Source organism: Argopecten irradians, unplaced genomic scaffold (genome assembly GCF_041381155.1).
Source record: "Argopecten irradians isolate NY unplaced genomic scaffold, Ai_NY scaffold_0045, whole genome shotgun sequence".
In the NCBI taxonomy this organism is placed as follows: domain Eukaryota; kingdom Metazoa; phylum Mollusca; class Bivalvia; order Pectinida; family Pectinidae; genus Argopecten; species Argopecten irradians.
Genome location: NW_027187512.1, coordinates 52,696 through 68,510, shown reverse-complemented (window position 1 = coordinate 68,510; position 15,815 = coordinate 52,696). Strand labels below are relative to the sequence as shown.

At 39.8% G+C, this 15,815-nt stretch overlaps 1 protein-coding gene across 2 annotated transcripts; it reads left to right on the top strand.

The window, feature by feature from the left end:
* Positions 1-299: 299 nt before the first annotated feature.
* Positions 300-11,803, top strand: LOC138311544 (uncharacterized). Of its 2 annotated transcripts, none has more exons than XM_069252855.1 (2): positions 300-566; positions 7,342-11,803. In XM_069252855.1, the coding sequence occupies exon 2, from the start codon at positions 7,352-7,354 to the stop codon at positions 9,188-9,190; it is 1,839 nt and encodes a 612-aa protein (XP_069108956.1). In that variant the 5' UTR covers positions 300-566; positions 7,342-7,351; the 3' UTR covers positions 9,191-11,803. The 2 variants fall into 2 exon arrangements, with proteins under 2 accessions (XP_069108956.1, XP_069108955.1); XM_069252854.1 differs by lacking the exon at positions 300-566 and adding an exon at positions 2,008-2,796.
* The last annotated feature ends 4,012 nt before the right edge of the window (positions 11,804-15,815 follow it).

The following is a 15,815-nucleotide window of genomic DNA, read 5'->3' as shown; positions in this document are numbered from 1 at the left end:
GAAATGTAAGCAATTTCTTTATCAGTATCAAATCCGCAAGTCAGGGTTTCTGACTGCGTAACTCAGATCAGTGTATAACGTAATCAAAAGCCTTGGCTGGCGAAGATGATTCCTTGATTATGCAGATTAGTATAAGTAAATAAATAAAAATAAATATGAATTAAACCGCAACACCTACATCGTTATCTCTCCCCAATAACTGATAAATTAAGTCTCCTCAGGTATGGAATTATAGTTAGTATGGTTACATTGTATTCCAGGTGAGCGACTGGATAATCTGCCGAGTTATATAGGGAAGTTTTAACCACCCACCTGGCTACAACGCACACATATATATGGACATTTATCTTGTGTGTATACATCCATACACTTGTGAGAGGGATTAATAATCCGGGGATATCCTTCCGGTGTAGCCGTTTGATAGATGTGCATGTAAAAATCTATGTACGCTGTATATTTCTTGACAGCTGACTGATAGTATTGAACGATTGCATATTTCTCCTGAAGACACATGCCAATGGATGCACACAATTGAAGTACATGAACTTGACTGGATAATCTTAAAGGTAATCGTTTCAACATTTTGTCTTTCCACTAATTCTTTCGAAAGAAACCTTTGAAAATGTAAACAACAGACAAAACTGAAAAACTTGTGGTAAATGTTATGAAAAGAACTAGCCCTTTACCCCTAAAGTACAAGATTAGGGTTAGGTTTTATCATTTATAGAATGGGCCGAGCGACAGAGGGTACACAAAGGACACGCACGGTCGCTATCTAAGTGATTAATGCATCTGTTTAAGTCAATACCTTGTCCTGTCCAGTAACACAAACGGACATATGTAGACTCTCTACCGGTCTCCAGAATACTGAAATCTCACTTATTTAACCAGTCCCAGAATACTCTCACTACCTCTCTACCAGTCACCAGAATACTGAAATCTCACTTATTTAAGTCTCTCTACCAGTCACCAGAATACTGAAATCTCACTTATTTTAGCCTCTCTACCAGTCTCCAGAATACTGAAATCTTACTTCTTTAAGCCTCTCTACCAGTCTCCAGAATACTGAAATCTCACTTATTTAAGCCTCTCTACCAGTCTACAGACGAAAATCTCACTTGTCTCTACAAGTCCGACTCTAGTTTCAAACCAAGGGGAGATGATCTACTTATCAGTGTTCCGTTGAGAAATTCTCAATATATCAGCAACTTGTAGGGTACATTTGTAGTGACATGTTTAGAGCATAGGGTATATTTACTTAGATTTGAACAACAGTGAGGCAAAGTTACATTCGAGACAACCTCGGTCGCTATCTCACCACCGAGTAATATGATATCTATATCAGTAACTTATGGATACAGACAAATTTATCATCTTTTTATTAGGACCAGCTGCTAAGTATACAAAGGAACGGCAGTTCCACTGTATATACGGTGTTTAATTCAATATTACACAACTTTTATGTACGTAACAATCGCTGAATAAACAAAAATATATTCTTTCACATATCATATCAAGTTATCCATCACATTTCCCCTAAATCAGATAATCGAATGTGGAAATACAGTGTATTGGGCCAAGACGGCAACGAGAAATCAAAAAGATAACTGTCTTTTTCCCAACAACCAGAATTTTACCATATTTTACCAGCAGCCTTCCACCTCTGGGTAACGAGTTTGAAAACCGCGTAATGCAGTTGTCAGGTGTTGAACGCAGGCAAACATGGTTTCGCTTAAATCGATAGCATAGAGTAAAACGTAAAGTTAATATCAGTCCCTTTCTATAAAGGGACTTAGTGTTATATTCTTTATACATGGAAATAGTTTCTCTAAACATTTATATATACAAGTCCTCTTCTGGAAGGGACCTAGCTTGATATGAGCAATGAATAATAACGAGTCCACATTACACCAGGAGTAATCTATATCATGGCCAACCATAGGTATTTAGCACGCTGGTAAGTCAAAGACCCACTATAGACTAATCTCTATATGTTAGTATATATAAAATATCAAAGAAACACAATTTAACAAAGCATGACAATTTATTGACTCGTGCCCTATCCGGGTCTCGAACTCACGATCTACGGCACCCAATCGCCTAGCCAAACATAGCTGCGCCTTCTACCTCTATGAGCCAGCACACTAACCAGTAATTTGACAAGTCCGTACGTCAGTTAGGAAGAAGAGAAACAATTTTTTATAAGATCCTAAATTTAGTTACCTTTTACGATCATGCAATAGGGGCAGCAGGTACATGCCACCAGTTAAAGAAAATCCTTGTTTCGGCCAACTCCTACAAGGGTATGCCACGTTACTGCCAACACTAACCAGGAATAGAACGGTCTCAGTCCTTGGTATGACCAATACTAACATGACTACAGCACTCGGCCACTCGCAGTGCGTGGATATGATATAACCCGAAATATTATGCCTCGGTGAAGTATGACACCCTGAGACAGTGTTACGCCTGTGCTATAGGTAGTGTGGTGCGGTATCAGCGCTGTTTCTCCCCCACATGAACGTCATGCTGTGTTCCCAATATTGATTATTGGCAGGCCGGATCACTTTGATATTGAGGATTAGGCACGCTCTCCCGTCTGACCAGCCAACGAAACACGCTATGGTCCACAAAGGGAGCAGACACTGCCTCGAGTGGTCAGCTAAACCACACACCTAATGAGTACAGACAGAATGATGGGCCACAGACCGTAATGGTTCTAAAAGCAGTCGTGATTTGATGGTACTGTGGCAAGCTTAGGATTGTCGGGTCGCTAAGCAACAGGCGGTTGGCAAGGTAAGCTCCTTCCGAAATACACTAGACTTATTTGACAAGACGTCTTACGTTTGGCGCTATGTACATGTTAAGTTATAGAGATTTCGAAAGCGTTGTTTTAACATCCGCACACCCTTGTATGTTGTACATAATATACACGTACTGAAGGACAAAGTGCAAATTGATAAAGCGCTCGCGAGGATCTCGAGGAACCCATAATAGCATCAGCATCACTACACCCTATGGTACCACAGCACTAATGAATAGTGAATCATGTTGTATACGACGACTCGTTATCTGTATGTTGTAGACCAGGCCGAGATACACGTGCTCTGTTGTTTGTATATCTGGGTACGTTCACGTCTACAGTAGACATTAGTACACACACCATAGATAACTCTGTGTTATAGACCTGTCTCTCTATCTGTGTCATCCACAACTGATATAGCTTCATTCATTAGGTTGAACTTTTTGCTGTACATATCAATAATTTATTGCTACAAATTTCATTCTGAATAGCGAACACTTTCGTATCAATAACGTCAGGAATTTACGTGTGAATAAGTCTATGTATGATGATAGTGGTAGAGGGCGTGGGGGGGGGGGTGTCGTTTAAAACCTTACCTTAAAACCTTACCACGTGGTGGTGGTGTAGTGGTGGTGGTGGGCGCGCTCTACGTATACATTGTGATTTTATATGGCACACTGTGACCACAGTGAAATTTGTGTGAGACTGAAAGAATTGGACACTTTTTAGTTAGCAGAATCACAGCAGGATTCAATAGATCATCATCACCACGATGTCCTCATTCGTCCGTCCCCTCAGGGCACTGAGAACGGAGGCTAATGGGGGAGGGGGTGGGGGAAAGGGGAGAATAAAGGGCATGGGACACCCAACAGTACCTCCAGGACCCATTCTGACCTAAAGTGACGTTCTCCTCACAATGGATATTTGGTTAGATGACCATGATGGCCAATGATGTCAGTGATAAGTGGAAATGAACTATATCTTCAGGAAACGCAAATATAAGGTCAGAACTGGCTTCCCGCCAAATACCTGATAATCGAATACGTTACCTTATTTACTTAAGACAAGTAGTATATACATTGTACAGTAATGTAATGTATAAATGTATAAAAGGAATACTTAATGTTTATACTGATAAGCTCAATGACCTGCTTGGCTCTTAGTATAATTGTGATGTACGATAGAAAAAGCCGTTAAGATCGAGCTGAAGCACGCAGAAAATACATGTATTCTCCGTCTAAGTATACGTGATGTCTCTATCGAGAATTGACTAAACCGATTCCATGGCAGCATCATATATATAATATGTTACAAACTGACAGAGGGGCTGCTGGATACATACACACTCTTTTCGCTAGAGTTTCCACGTTTTTTCCGTGTCTATGTATTTGTGAATATGACATTTTGATTAATTTTCAGTCATATACAATAACGCTTGTCACAATTCATTGTTAACAGCGATAAATATAAACGATTAATTGATATTTTTGCGATATGTTTTTTCTTCTACAAGAGAAGGGCTTGCTTGATCGATAACACGATGCTGTACACCGACTTGCCCTAAACGTCGTGATGTCTGTACCGATAACAGTAATTGACACGTGTTTTAGCCTTGTTATAGTGATGTATAATATACAGAATAGCATTTATCCTTAAGTACAGGCAATTCAATATCTAAAAACAATCATATATAGATGGAAAACATTTCTCAACTGTAACAAAATACAAGCAATTCAATATCTGGGGAGCCAAATATGGCAATACTCATTTGATGAGGAACATTTTTCATCTCTAATAGACAAATATGTTTTCTTTATATTATTCATGGAAACAGGCATGACGCATGGAAATCGGTTTAAACTATTACTTTGCTACTATAGTCGAATTGTGATCGCCATTTCCGCACATTTTAAACGACCAGCCATAACAATATTTGCACACAGATTTATTCTAGAGGACTAAGAATGCATCTTAATACAAATACATGTATTGTAAAATTACAAATGAATACCAAACTCAGCATTGTTGACAGGTAATGATTAAGCAATAGTTGATCCCTCGTCTCTTTGCCAACGTTAAATGTGATTTCTTTCGCTGTATTGTAGAAGTCGTGAGTATACATATAGGAACTGTGTTCATTGATCATCCAGCTAGGTTAGATATCCAGCCTCGTCATAGTTTGTTCAAGTGACTGTTTTGAGATCTAACGACAATTTGTCAGAAATCGTTGGCTGTTATAGGAGCAGTAATTGCGCACACTTGGATGATTTCAGCGATCGGTGCCGACATGATGTCTTTTGCTGATTTTTGATGCTTTGAAACTAGGTTACCAGAAACATCGTAAAACATTAAAGAAAAATGTCTAAAGCCTGTAGAAAGTGTGTGGTATAACATGTCATTTCTCTAACCTCAATCTAAAATTAACTACTTTGGTCCTTTATTTCTTCTCTGGGTGGTGGTCTTATTGGAGAACGAATTCTGTAGTTGACCTATACTACAGGTTAGACATGTATCTAAACATTCACCTAAAATCAACCCGAATGTCTACAGAATCATTAAGACAGGGTTGTTAACAACTACTTAATGGCTGCATGTCACTATATAGAAAGGCTTTCTACATTCAATAAACCACATCGTCAGGTCGTTAGTGTTAGAGATGCTTGTCTCGACTTGTGTTTCTTCGCTGATAGCTGTCCTTAGTCAATGTCAGTTTGGACACAGACTAATGGGCGTGATACAACACTGATTATGCTCCCATCACTTTAACATTTTACTCCGCTACTCCACTTCCTATTTTACTACTTTAAACTCGACCTATCGTGATTGGTTTAGACAATTATTTTACCATATACTCTACTTATTTGATGTCACACCAGTAATACAGTACCCACAACATAAGATTAATGCAAATGCCTTGACTTTACACTTACATCTATATACCAATCACATCGCAACAAAGAGTATTTACACGTTTGTTTGTCTGATTAATTAACGTCCTATTAACAGCTATGGTCATGTAAGGACGGTCTCCCATGTATGCGATGTGTTGCATGTATGTTGTGCGAGGTGCGTGTTTTGGGAGACTGCGGTATATTCATGTTGTGTCTTCTTGTATAGTGGGACTGTTGCCCTTTTTATTGTGCTATATCACTGAAGCATGCCGCCGAAGACACCAAGCAACACACCCCACCCGGTCACATTATACTGACAACGGGCGAACCAGTCGTCCCACTCCCTGTATGCTGAGCGCTAAGCAGGAAGCAGAAACTACCACTTTTAGAGACTTTGGTGTGTCTCGGCCAGGGGACAGAACCCAGAGCCTTCCTCACAGGGGCGAACGCTCAACTCAAGGCCAAAAGCGAGGCGGTGCCAAGGGAGGAATTAGGAAGGAAAAAATCAGTTAGGAAGAAGAGAAAAGATAAGATCCTAAATTTAGTCGCCTTTTACGATCATGCAATAAGGGCAGCAGGTACAATTCTATCAACATCTTACTTGTTACTAGTGTTCCTGAGATATTATTTCAATAACTTATAAGTACATGTATATAACGGATTAGCTAGCAAGCACCGTAAGGAATACCTTCCAAACATAATCGGGAACAATCGATTATCATAACAATAATTATGTAGTTGCCAAAAGTGCAAGGCCAGATCTGGGTTCGAACCATGAACACTAGCCAGATGCTCTCTCCGGCCACCGAACTGATCCAGAACCGTGCTCTTCCCACCCTTTCCACCGCGCGTTCCATCTTGCAGATTCGTACCAGTTGCCAAAACTATTTAGGTATTACTTTTATAGCCATTTTATTGTTAACACCGATTTTTTTGACTTTTATTTTCGAAGCGTATCTTTCATATGGGTTTGGCAATCAAGAAAAAACTCAAACGTATCCATTTGACGTTGCCGTATCAATTTTAGTACAACTGTTACGAACCCGCAAATGGAAAGCACGGTAGTAGTCTTCGCCCCGACACATTACCCAGATTCGGGTATCCCTCTGTTTTTAAGTCTGCTCTCAATTCTTGAAACAGATACCAAATGCAAAAGTAGCGGAAAAAATGACGGATAAACCGAGGTTCAAGCCCGGTACCCTCCGAACAGCAGTCGGATGCTCGGACACAGACAACGTTTTTCCTCGAATTGAGCGCTCTGAGGATGGCTATGATTTCTGTTCTTTGACCGACAATCACCTTAGTCACTTGATTCTGCTTTGCGCTTAGCATAAAAGGAGCGAGGTACTGTGACCGAGTGGGATGTGTTTGTCTGTGTCTTTGACGACTAACGTCGGTGAGACAACACCGTAAAAAGGACAGTAGACCAACTATGACAAGGAGACACAACACGGGTAGCTTCCAAAACATACAGCTTATCATACATACTAATGCATGCAGTGGAATATAACCAAATATCTGCTACAAAACTTGTGTTGTCCTGCTCAGGATAGGATCATTGGTTGTTTGCTTGAAATGTTGGTTTTGCATATTGTATGTAAATTCTTAATTTCCACAACATTAACCCATTATCTTTGTATGTTCCAGGGAACACAGGATGCAGACGATCTACCTGAAATGGTACGTGGTCGGTATAGCCATATCCCTCATCGCCTTCCTCCTGATCACTATTCATGTACACATGAACGACAACATTGTGTCACAGAAACTCACTCACAGGAAACTGCAACCGATACGAAAAGAAAAAAGAGTTACAAATATCGAGTCTTCTGAGAAAGATGAGCACAATGAATACATCAAATCTAAATTAACAGAAGCTGCAAAACTGGTCAAGTTGGCGAAAGTTCATGCACGTGGAACTAAATCTGGAGATGCTCTGAGGAGGACCGTCCGTGTTCTAGACGACATGTTACAGTCGTTCGGTTTGGATTTTTCGACAGTGACTCGCCGGACAGTTAAACAACCATACAACGTTTGTCCAGAGATTTACAAAGGGAGTACATTCGGATACCCTTTCTTTTACCGAGGGTTCGAACAAAGCAATTGTAGCTATCGGGTAGCTGAGGAAAAGCTTGTTACCATAGTGATACAACTTGACAATTTTCGAGTAGAAACTATTAGCCGACTTTTAGATGATATTATCAACTACAATAGAAACATGTCTGTAGTCGTTGGTGCTAAAGTATCTGAGCTACCTCAGTTCAAAAATGACAGATATTCTCAGATCCTATTCAAAACTTACAAAACCACAACAAGTAAGGGTCGAATTTGGAATGACATTATTGAGCATGTGCAAACACCCTACGTATTAGTCGCTCGTGATTTAATCCGGTTTGATAACGACACCCGAATACATCGTCTTATCCGGGAGATAGAGCGCCTTCAACTTACTTCCGCTGGCGGTGCATCTCGGGATTCCAACGGCTTCTGGAAATTAGGTTGTCTACAACGAGCTTACAAGAACTACACACTTGTGTATGAAGAAGGTTATCAGGAATCCATTCACGAGTGTGTATTTTGTGACCATATTGAAAATTCATTTGTTATAAGTAAAACATTAATTTCCAAGTTTAAATTTGATGAGAGTTTATCACAAGAAGGAATGTGGGAAGACTTTTTCCTGCGGGCTGAAGGGGAGTCTGTTGTTTGTCCGGATTCCATGTTTTACTCCAATAGGACTATCAGAAGTTCGAGAGTATTGGATTGGAAGGAATTCGGTGGGAAATACCAACTGAGAACGATGAAGTTTGTATCTTCAAAGTTTGAAGTGGATTTTAATTGTCCTAAACCAATTAAGTGTTTTTTGGGAACAGGGTTTTCCGTAACGTCATGTTGTTTGGAAGAGCTGGCAAATTTAATAACCTTTATAATGAACGCTTGCGAAAAAGCAGGAGCGATTTGTGAGCTTCAGGAGGGTACATTACTCGGGGCAGTCAAACTAAATAAAGTGTTGCCGTGGGAACGGGATGCTGATATAACCTTCCTCACTGCTAATTACTCACAATTACAGAAATTAAAGGCTACTTTTGAGTCTGCAGGATATGCTTTTCGTGACGGCTCTGCCTTGTGGTGTTGCGCTGACAACCGCACGGCCGGCGGCAAGTTCAGAATTGGAAGCGGACATTGGCATGCCGAATTATATGGCCAACACATAATGGATTCAGAATTACTAATGCAGAACTCTATAAAGCCGACAAAAGTGCTATTAAATGGAAATTGGGTGAACGTGCCTAGAAATCCAGGGTTACATGCGAGAAACAGATACGGACACGAAATATACGCTCATGCACAACACTGGATTGTGACTGGGAAATCATCAGGCTGGATCAATTACGATACGTCCTCTTTCACGAACTGTCACAAATCAGGTGATCACAATTGTTTAGATCGTTACAACAGTGACGGCAACTTACAATTTACAGATCCGATACCTTAGTGTGTCGTCTGAACACGTCACAAACACACGAATGTCGAGATCATACGCGGTATCGCACAGAGTTAAAGTATCACTATAATAATGTACCGTGGTGTACATGTCATTTAGGGCAACATTAGATGTGGCGCTTTCACATCTCGCCTCCACAACACGTGAAGACATGTGTGGACATGTCCTTGACGCCATGATTGATTAATCGAGAAGAAAATTAGATTATCCAAGGGGGACATAACATACAACTATTGATAAATAACACACATACTGTCGACTGTCCAATGTTTAGTAGTGTTTATTTAATGAGTGGGACACTTGCTCTTTCGTGCGGTATCATATCTTTGATTTTCATCGGTTATCATTATCTCGTTCCCGTGGTTTATAAAAATTAGACTTTGAAGAATACAAGGTTGTGATTCAGGTAGTGGTTGTAGTATGTGTGGGTCAGAAATCCATTCCTTTTGTTCATTCTGCATACTGTGATAAATCCTATTTTTATGTGACTTACTCTTATTATACATATGTATTTGATATGCCGGTTATTTATCATGTTAGTAAACCAACTAAGCTGGAGCTTAGGGTATCAGAAAGTGGACCATGTGAGTGTCCAGTGAGACTAAGGTCTAGTATGCCAAGAGAGCCGAAGGTTACTGGATAACTTCGCGAGCAATAGCATTTCTAATAGACATTGCAAGCGAACCAAGCGCCCAATAGGGCTGAGCTCAGTTCAGGCGAACCCTGCGAGTACCTGATGGGGCTGTGCACTCAATATATTTGTAAAACCAGGAAAATTGGGATTGAGCAAAAGCATATAGAGATATATCGCGAGCGCCCATTGGGGTTTGATTCTGGTAAATCGAGTGCTTAGGGAGATCCAACTTCTAATATATCAAGAGAACCATCCGATTATTCATTGGCTCTCGTTATGTAGGTAAAGTTTATCAGTAAACCGTATGTGTATCAAATGGGTTTTGATATAATTTTTGGACCGTGATGTGAGCTCCAAATGGGTCTGCTTTTATCCTTGATGATGTTGAGTATATCTGAGCGATTATATAAGTGCTCATTTTGCGAGTTACCTATGTGGTTGAACATGTGATGAGGAACAGTGAGTGCAAAATAAACTGTACAAATGCCGAACATATATTACCCGGGGACCATGTGAATGCTGTTCGGTATGGGTAAATCTATTGGAATGTGAGAGTGGTCGATCGGGATGATGGAATTTGCCGAACCTCCAATATACAAATATGTTCAGAGTTCCATGGGGTCGTGAGTGTCAAATTTATGGGTCAAGTTTCATGAACATACCTTAACTCATTGAAACTCCTCAGCTTAGAATTCTCCATAGAAAAGCGTTGCATATATAAGTTTAGAAACTTGTATTTATTTATGCTATATTTTAGGAATGTTCGTGAAACTGGACCCTGGGTATACTAGTATTTGGATGACCTTGGCTAAGTGTTCTTTGGGTCTGTTGTATTTACGGAACAATGGTTCTGGCTATATCTGGGATGTGAGGAGCTGTTGGGGATGGAGGAGGAGTTGGCAATTTGGACTAGGTATATTTAGGGATCATGGGAGTGTGTGTGAGGGACAACATATACATATCATTGCCAAAAGAAGCTGTATGTCGGTTGAAAGTTTGGATGTGTTACTAGTAAGTGGGCTTGGTGTCTAGTAGTCTCCATTACTGTATCATGAATGTCCAGTGAGCTGGCTCTTTCACTGGTTTGGTTGTGTTACTAGTACGTGGGCTTGGTGTCTAGTGGTCTCCATTACTGTATCATGAATGTCCAGTGAGCTGGCTCTTTCACTGGTTTGGGTGTGTTACTAGTACGTGGGCTTGGTGTCTAGTAGTCTCCATTACTGTATCATGAATGTCCAGTAAACTGGGTCTTTCACTGGTTTGGTTGTGTTACTAGTACGTGGGCTTGGTGTCTAGTGGTCTCCATTACTGTATCATGAATGTCCAGTGAGCTGGCTCTTTCACTGGTTTGGGTGTGTTACTAGTACGTGGGCTTGGTGTCTAGTGGTCTCCATTACTGTATCATGAATGTCCAGTAAACTGGCTCTTTCACTGGTTTGGATGTGTTACTAGTACGTGGGCTTGGTGTCTAGTAGTCTCCATTACTGTATCATGAATGTCCAGTGAGCTGGCTTCTTTCACTGGTTTGGTTGTGTTACTAGTACGTGGGCTTGGTGTCTAGTAGTCTACATTACTGTATCATGAATGTCCAGTGAGCTGGCTCTTTTCACTGGTTTGGGTGTGTTACTAGTACGTGGGCTTGGTGTCTAGTGGTCTCCATTACTGTATCATGAATGTCCAGTAAACTGGCTCATTCACTGGTTTGAGTGTGTTTACTAGTACGTGGGCTTGGTGTCTAGTAGTCTCCATTACTGTATCATGAATGTCCAGTGAGCTGGCTCTTTCACTGGTTTGTTTGTGTTACTTGTACGTGAGCGTGGTGCCTAGTGGTCTCCATTACTGTATCATTAATGTGCAGTGAGCTGGCTCTTTCACTGGTTTGGTTGTGCTTAAAATATGTAAAATAAAACAACGAAATCCACAAAAATTGTTGTCATCTCTCGTCTCTTCCGTCACTCAAAAGACTTCATACAAACGTTCACCAAGTGGAAAGCTACATAGAAAGTTCATAGAGGAATCACAATCGAGACATAAGAAAAAGTAATCCGCATCTGCAGTGGGTTTTCTAGAACGCAGAAAATTTTGAATTAGAGACGTTTTTGGTTATAGTTGATGTTATCTTTGGAACAGTTTTGGTATATTATGTATGAAAAGATGCCTCAAGAAATTACATTTTACAGGATGTTTTAAGCTGACACTTGAACTAGGAAGTGTCGTTTTTGCAGAGTGCCAGAATAATACAAAAATAGCGTGGAAGATAATGTGTAGATTGTGTAAACTAAGAACAAGACAGAGAGATGCTCAAGAGGTATGCGAAGGTTAGTAAGCGATCCTTTGTAGTACAGTATATCATGTCCGTCATGGTACGGTGTCTGAAACACAATTGTACGATCTGTAGGACGTACACAGTAACCCTAGTGAGAAAGATGTAGAAGATTACCTGAATTAGATTACCGCACAAACCCGGGCCTAGCTCAACATGAACTAAATAAGAATAGAAGATGAGAGGTACCAGGGTGCGGTTCCCTACGTCGAAGCTAATAATTTAACACCTTCCCATCTGAAGATGATATTTAGATTCTTCTATTTCAAAGGCTGGAATACTCCATTTGGGGATTTCAGGGGTGAATGCGTTAAAGTTCCAATAGATGCACATGTTAAATAACTTGGCAGCAGCATTATTTAGTGTACCGCAAACTCGATCCCATTTACAGTACGTGAATGTCTTGTTATGTCATGTCTTTATGCGGATGGAGGCTACAGAGCTAAGATCCGTAGTCAGTCTGTCAAACGACAGCGTTTCACCGCCTCATGCGTTTGGGTGAATGGGATAAAAACGATAACCGATGACAACTGCTGCATGAGAGTGGATCAAGAACCAACTTCTGTTGTCAGTCAGTGAACACCTTAATGTATTCGTTTGTTGTATCTTCAGTCATTATTTCATACAACAGTTTAGATTACTGAGGACAGTATATAGGGATTGAATGTATTTTTCTAATTTTCATAGCGGCTATGAATAGCAGAAGCTATCAACATATCCCATGGAGCGCATTAGCGCTCCTCGCGATCGGATGATATGTATTTAAGATAATGACACCCATATACGACGAAAAACGAGAATAATGGAACAGCTGGATGACGAAGTCGTTCCACAACGTCGCGTTTTCAAGCTTCCGCCTTCCGGTCGACCTTTTTTTTGCAAATGACAAACGTAAAAAAAATATAGTTAAAATAATATTTGATTGACTTATTACAGTGAACCGTAGTTGATTCCATATCAAGAAATAACACATTAGGTATTATACATTAAATATTTTGGGGGACTATTTTTTATTGATGTGAAACTGGCGCATTGTTTGAAATCAGCTGATCGATGCACGAGAATCGTTGTATTAATAGTGTTTTCATTGGCAAATGTTTGTTTTTGTCAGTTGGTTGATTCATATAGTGACGAAACACTCAGAATGTAAATATAAAGAAATGTTTCGTAGCTTGTTGGTTGGTTGGTCGTCCTATAACAACTAAGGTAATTCACAGACCTTCTGTCCTGTATACAATAGGCTTCGCGTGTGTCAGAATGAGTATTTCATGGGAGGTTGCGGCATATCCATGTTGTGTCTCCCTGTGATAGTGAAAATAAATTCTTGTCCATTCCACAGTGCTATCTCATCGTAGCTCGGCTTTGGATTAGTTTAAGACTAACAGTAGAATCTGTGCCAAGTGTTTTTTAAAGGCCCACTACCTTTCCGAAACGGCTTGTATTTTTTAAAATGGGAATGTAAAACAAGATCGATAAATGTGTAGTGTCTTAAAAATTATTAACTTACCGTTAATACTACATTTATCATCACCTTCTGAACGATTTGATTAAAATAAATAAAATGGTTATTTTCATAACGCGGGTCGTATTATGTTTCCCGCCGTCGTCCTAAATACCGCGCGGTAGTTGACTATCACTGCGCCAGACGGCAAAAAAGGGAATTGACTCTCCACTGATTTCATATATTACGCAGGAAATCTTGTATATGTTTGGTGTCGTAACCTTATTTTAGGTCATCGGTATGCATTTTCTGATGTTATTTATGTTTTTTAAGAAACCTTTATATTTTGCTCCGGAAAGGTAATGGGCCTTTAAAGCATTATATAAAGTGTGTTGTAGTTCTATGTGGTAATCGAGTACTAAAATCAGAGTGAGTCTGTGATGGAACTTCCTACTTACTTCTTAGTCCCTCATACATCCTCTGATGAATGTTAGACTACAACGTGTAACCTTAAGTTGGTCAGATGACCAGGTGTTCTGTTGTGATCCAGTAAATGACAACCAGCTGACTTGATTGGGAACGAACAAGTTAATGTTGACCATTCATCAAATCATTATCACGTAGCATCAATTGATCCTTTGACGTCAGTGGTGGAGCACACTTAACAAGACAATACGTAACATATTACTATCCTGATAGTACTAGTTGAGCGACACCTGAAGGAGTGTCGCGGATGAAATGAAGAGAAGAGAAATGGGAGGTAACTCTTGTTGTTATTCTTAAACGGGACCAATTTCATTAGGTTATGGAAAATATACCAGAGTTTGAAGTCATATCAGGATTTTAGTCTATTTGACCCGTGTGACCTTGAATAAAGGTCAAGGTTATTTATTTAAAAAAAACACTTGGTAGTTCATTATATGATATGTACTGGCAGTTAACCTGAAAGATACATTTTAATTAATTTTCTATAAAAACACCAACAAAGGAAGGTAATTAAAAAATGAAAAATTCTATTAAGCTACATCCTCAATACTCCATGAATTACTAACACTGACGTATTATCCACCCCTTGACTATATCATAGTAAAATTGAAGCCACTTCAGAAGAAAACAAGAAGCCCATGGGCCTTAACGGTCATCTGACTATTAGCACAATACAACATAGTCGTTTCAAGATTTTAGCCTTTTTGAACGCATCAAAGTCATTTTTTGAACAAACTTGGTAGCCCTTTATCACAGCATGCTACAGGCCCAATATGAGTATCCTATGCCTTTCGGTTCTTGAAAATTTATTTAAAGATTTAAGCCTATTTGACTCCTTTGACCTTGAATGAAGTTCAAGGTCATTCATTTGAACAAACTTGATAGCTCTTCATTCCAGCAAGCCACATGCCCAATATCAGGTGTCTAGACCTCTTAGTTATTCACAGGAATTTGTTTATAGGATTTCAGCCTATTTGACCCCTGTGACCTTGAATGGAGGTCAAGGTCATTAATTTGAACAAACTTGGTAGACCTTCATCCCAGCATGCTACATGCCCAATATCAGTACTCTGGGCCTTTTGGTTCTTGATAAGAAGTTGTTTATATTTTTTTAGTCTTTTTGACCCCTGTGACTTTGAATGAAGGTCAAGGTCATTCATTTTAACAAACTTGGTAGTCCTTCATCCCAGCATGTCACAGGCCAAATATCAGGTCTCTAGGTCTCTTAGTTATTCACAAGAAGTCGTTTTAAGATTTAGCCTTATTGACCCCTGTGACCTTGAATGTAGGTCAAGGTCATTCTTTTTAACAAACTTGGTATTCCTTCATCCCGGCATGCTACAGGCCCAATAGCAGTACCCTGAGCCTTCTGTTTTTGGTAAGAAGTCGTTTAAAGATTTTAGCCTTTTTTACCCCTGTGACCTTGAATGAAGGTCAAGGTTATTCATTTGAACACGCAAACGTGATAGCCTTTTATCCCAGCATGCCACGGGCCCAATATCAATCTTAATTATTCACAAGAAGTTGTTTAAAGGATTTTAGCCTATTTGACCCCTGTGACCTTGAATGAAGGACAATGTCATTTATTTTAACTTGGTAGCCCTTCATCCCAGCATGCTACAGGCCAAATATGAGTACCCTTGGCTTTCTGGTTATTTAGAAGACGTTTTTTGAATGAAAAGTTTACGCACGGCATACTATCCTGATAGTATTTTGTTAGGTCGAACATAGT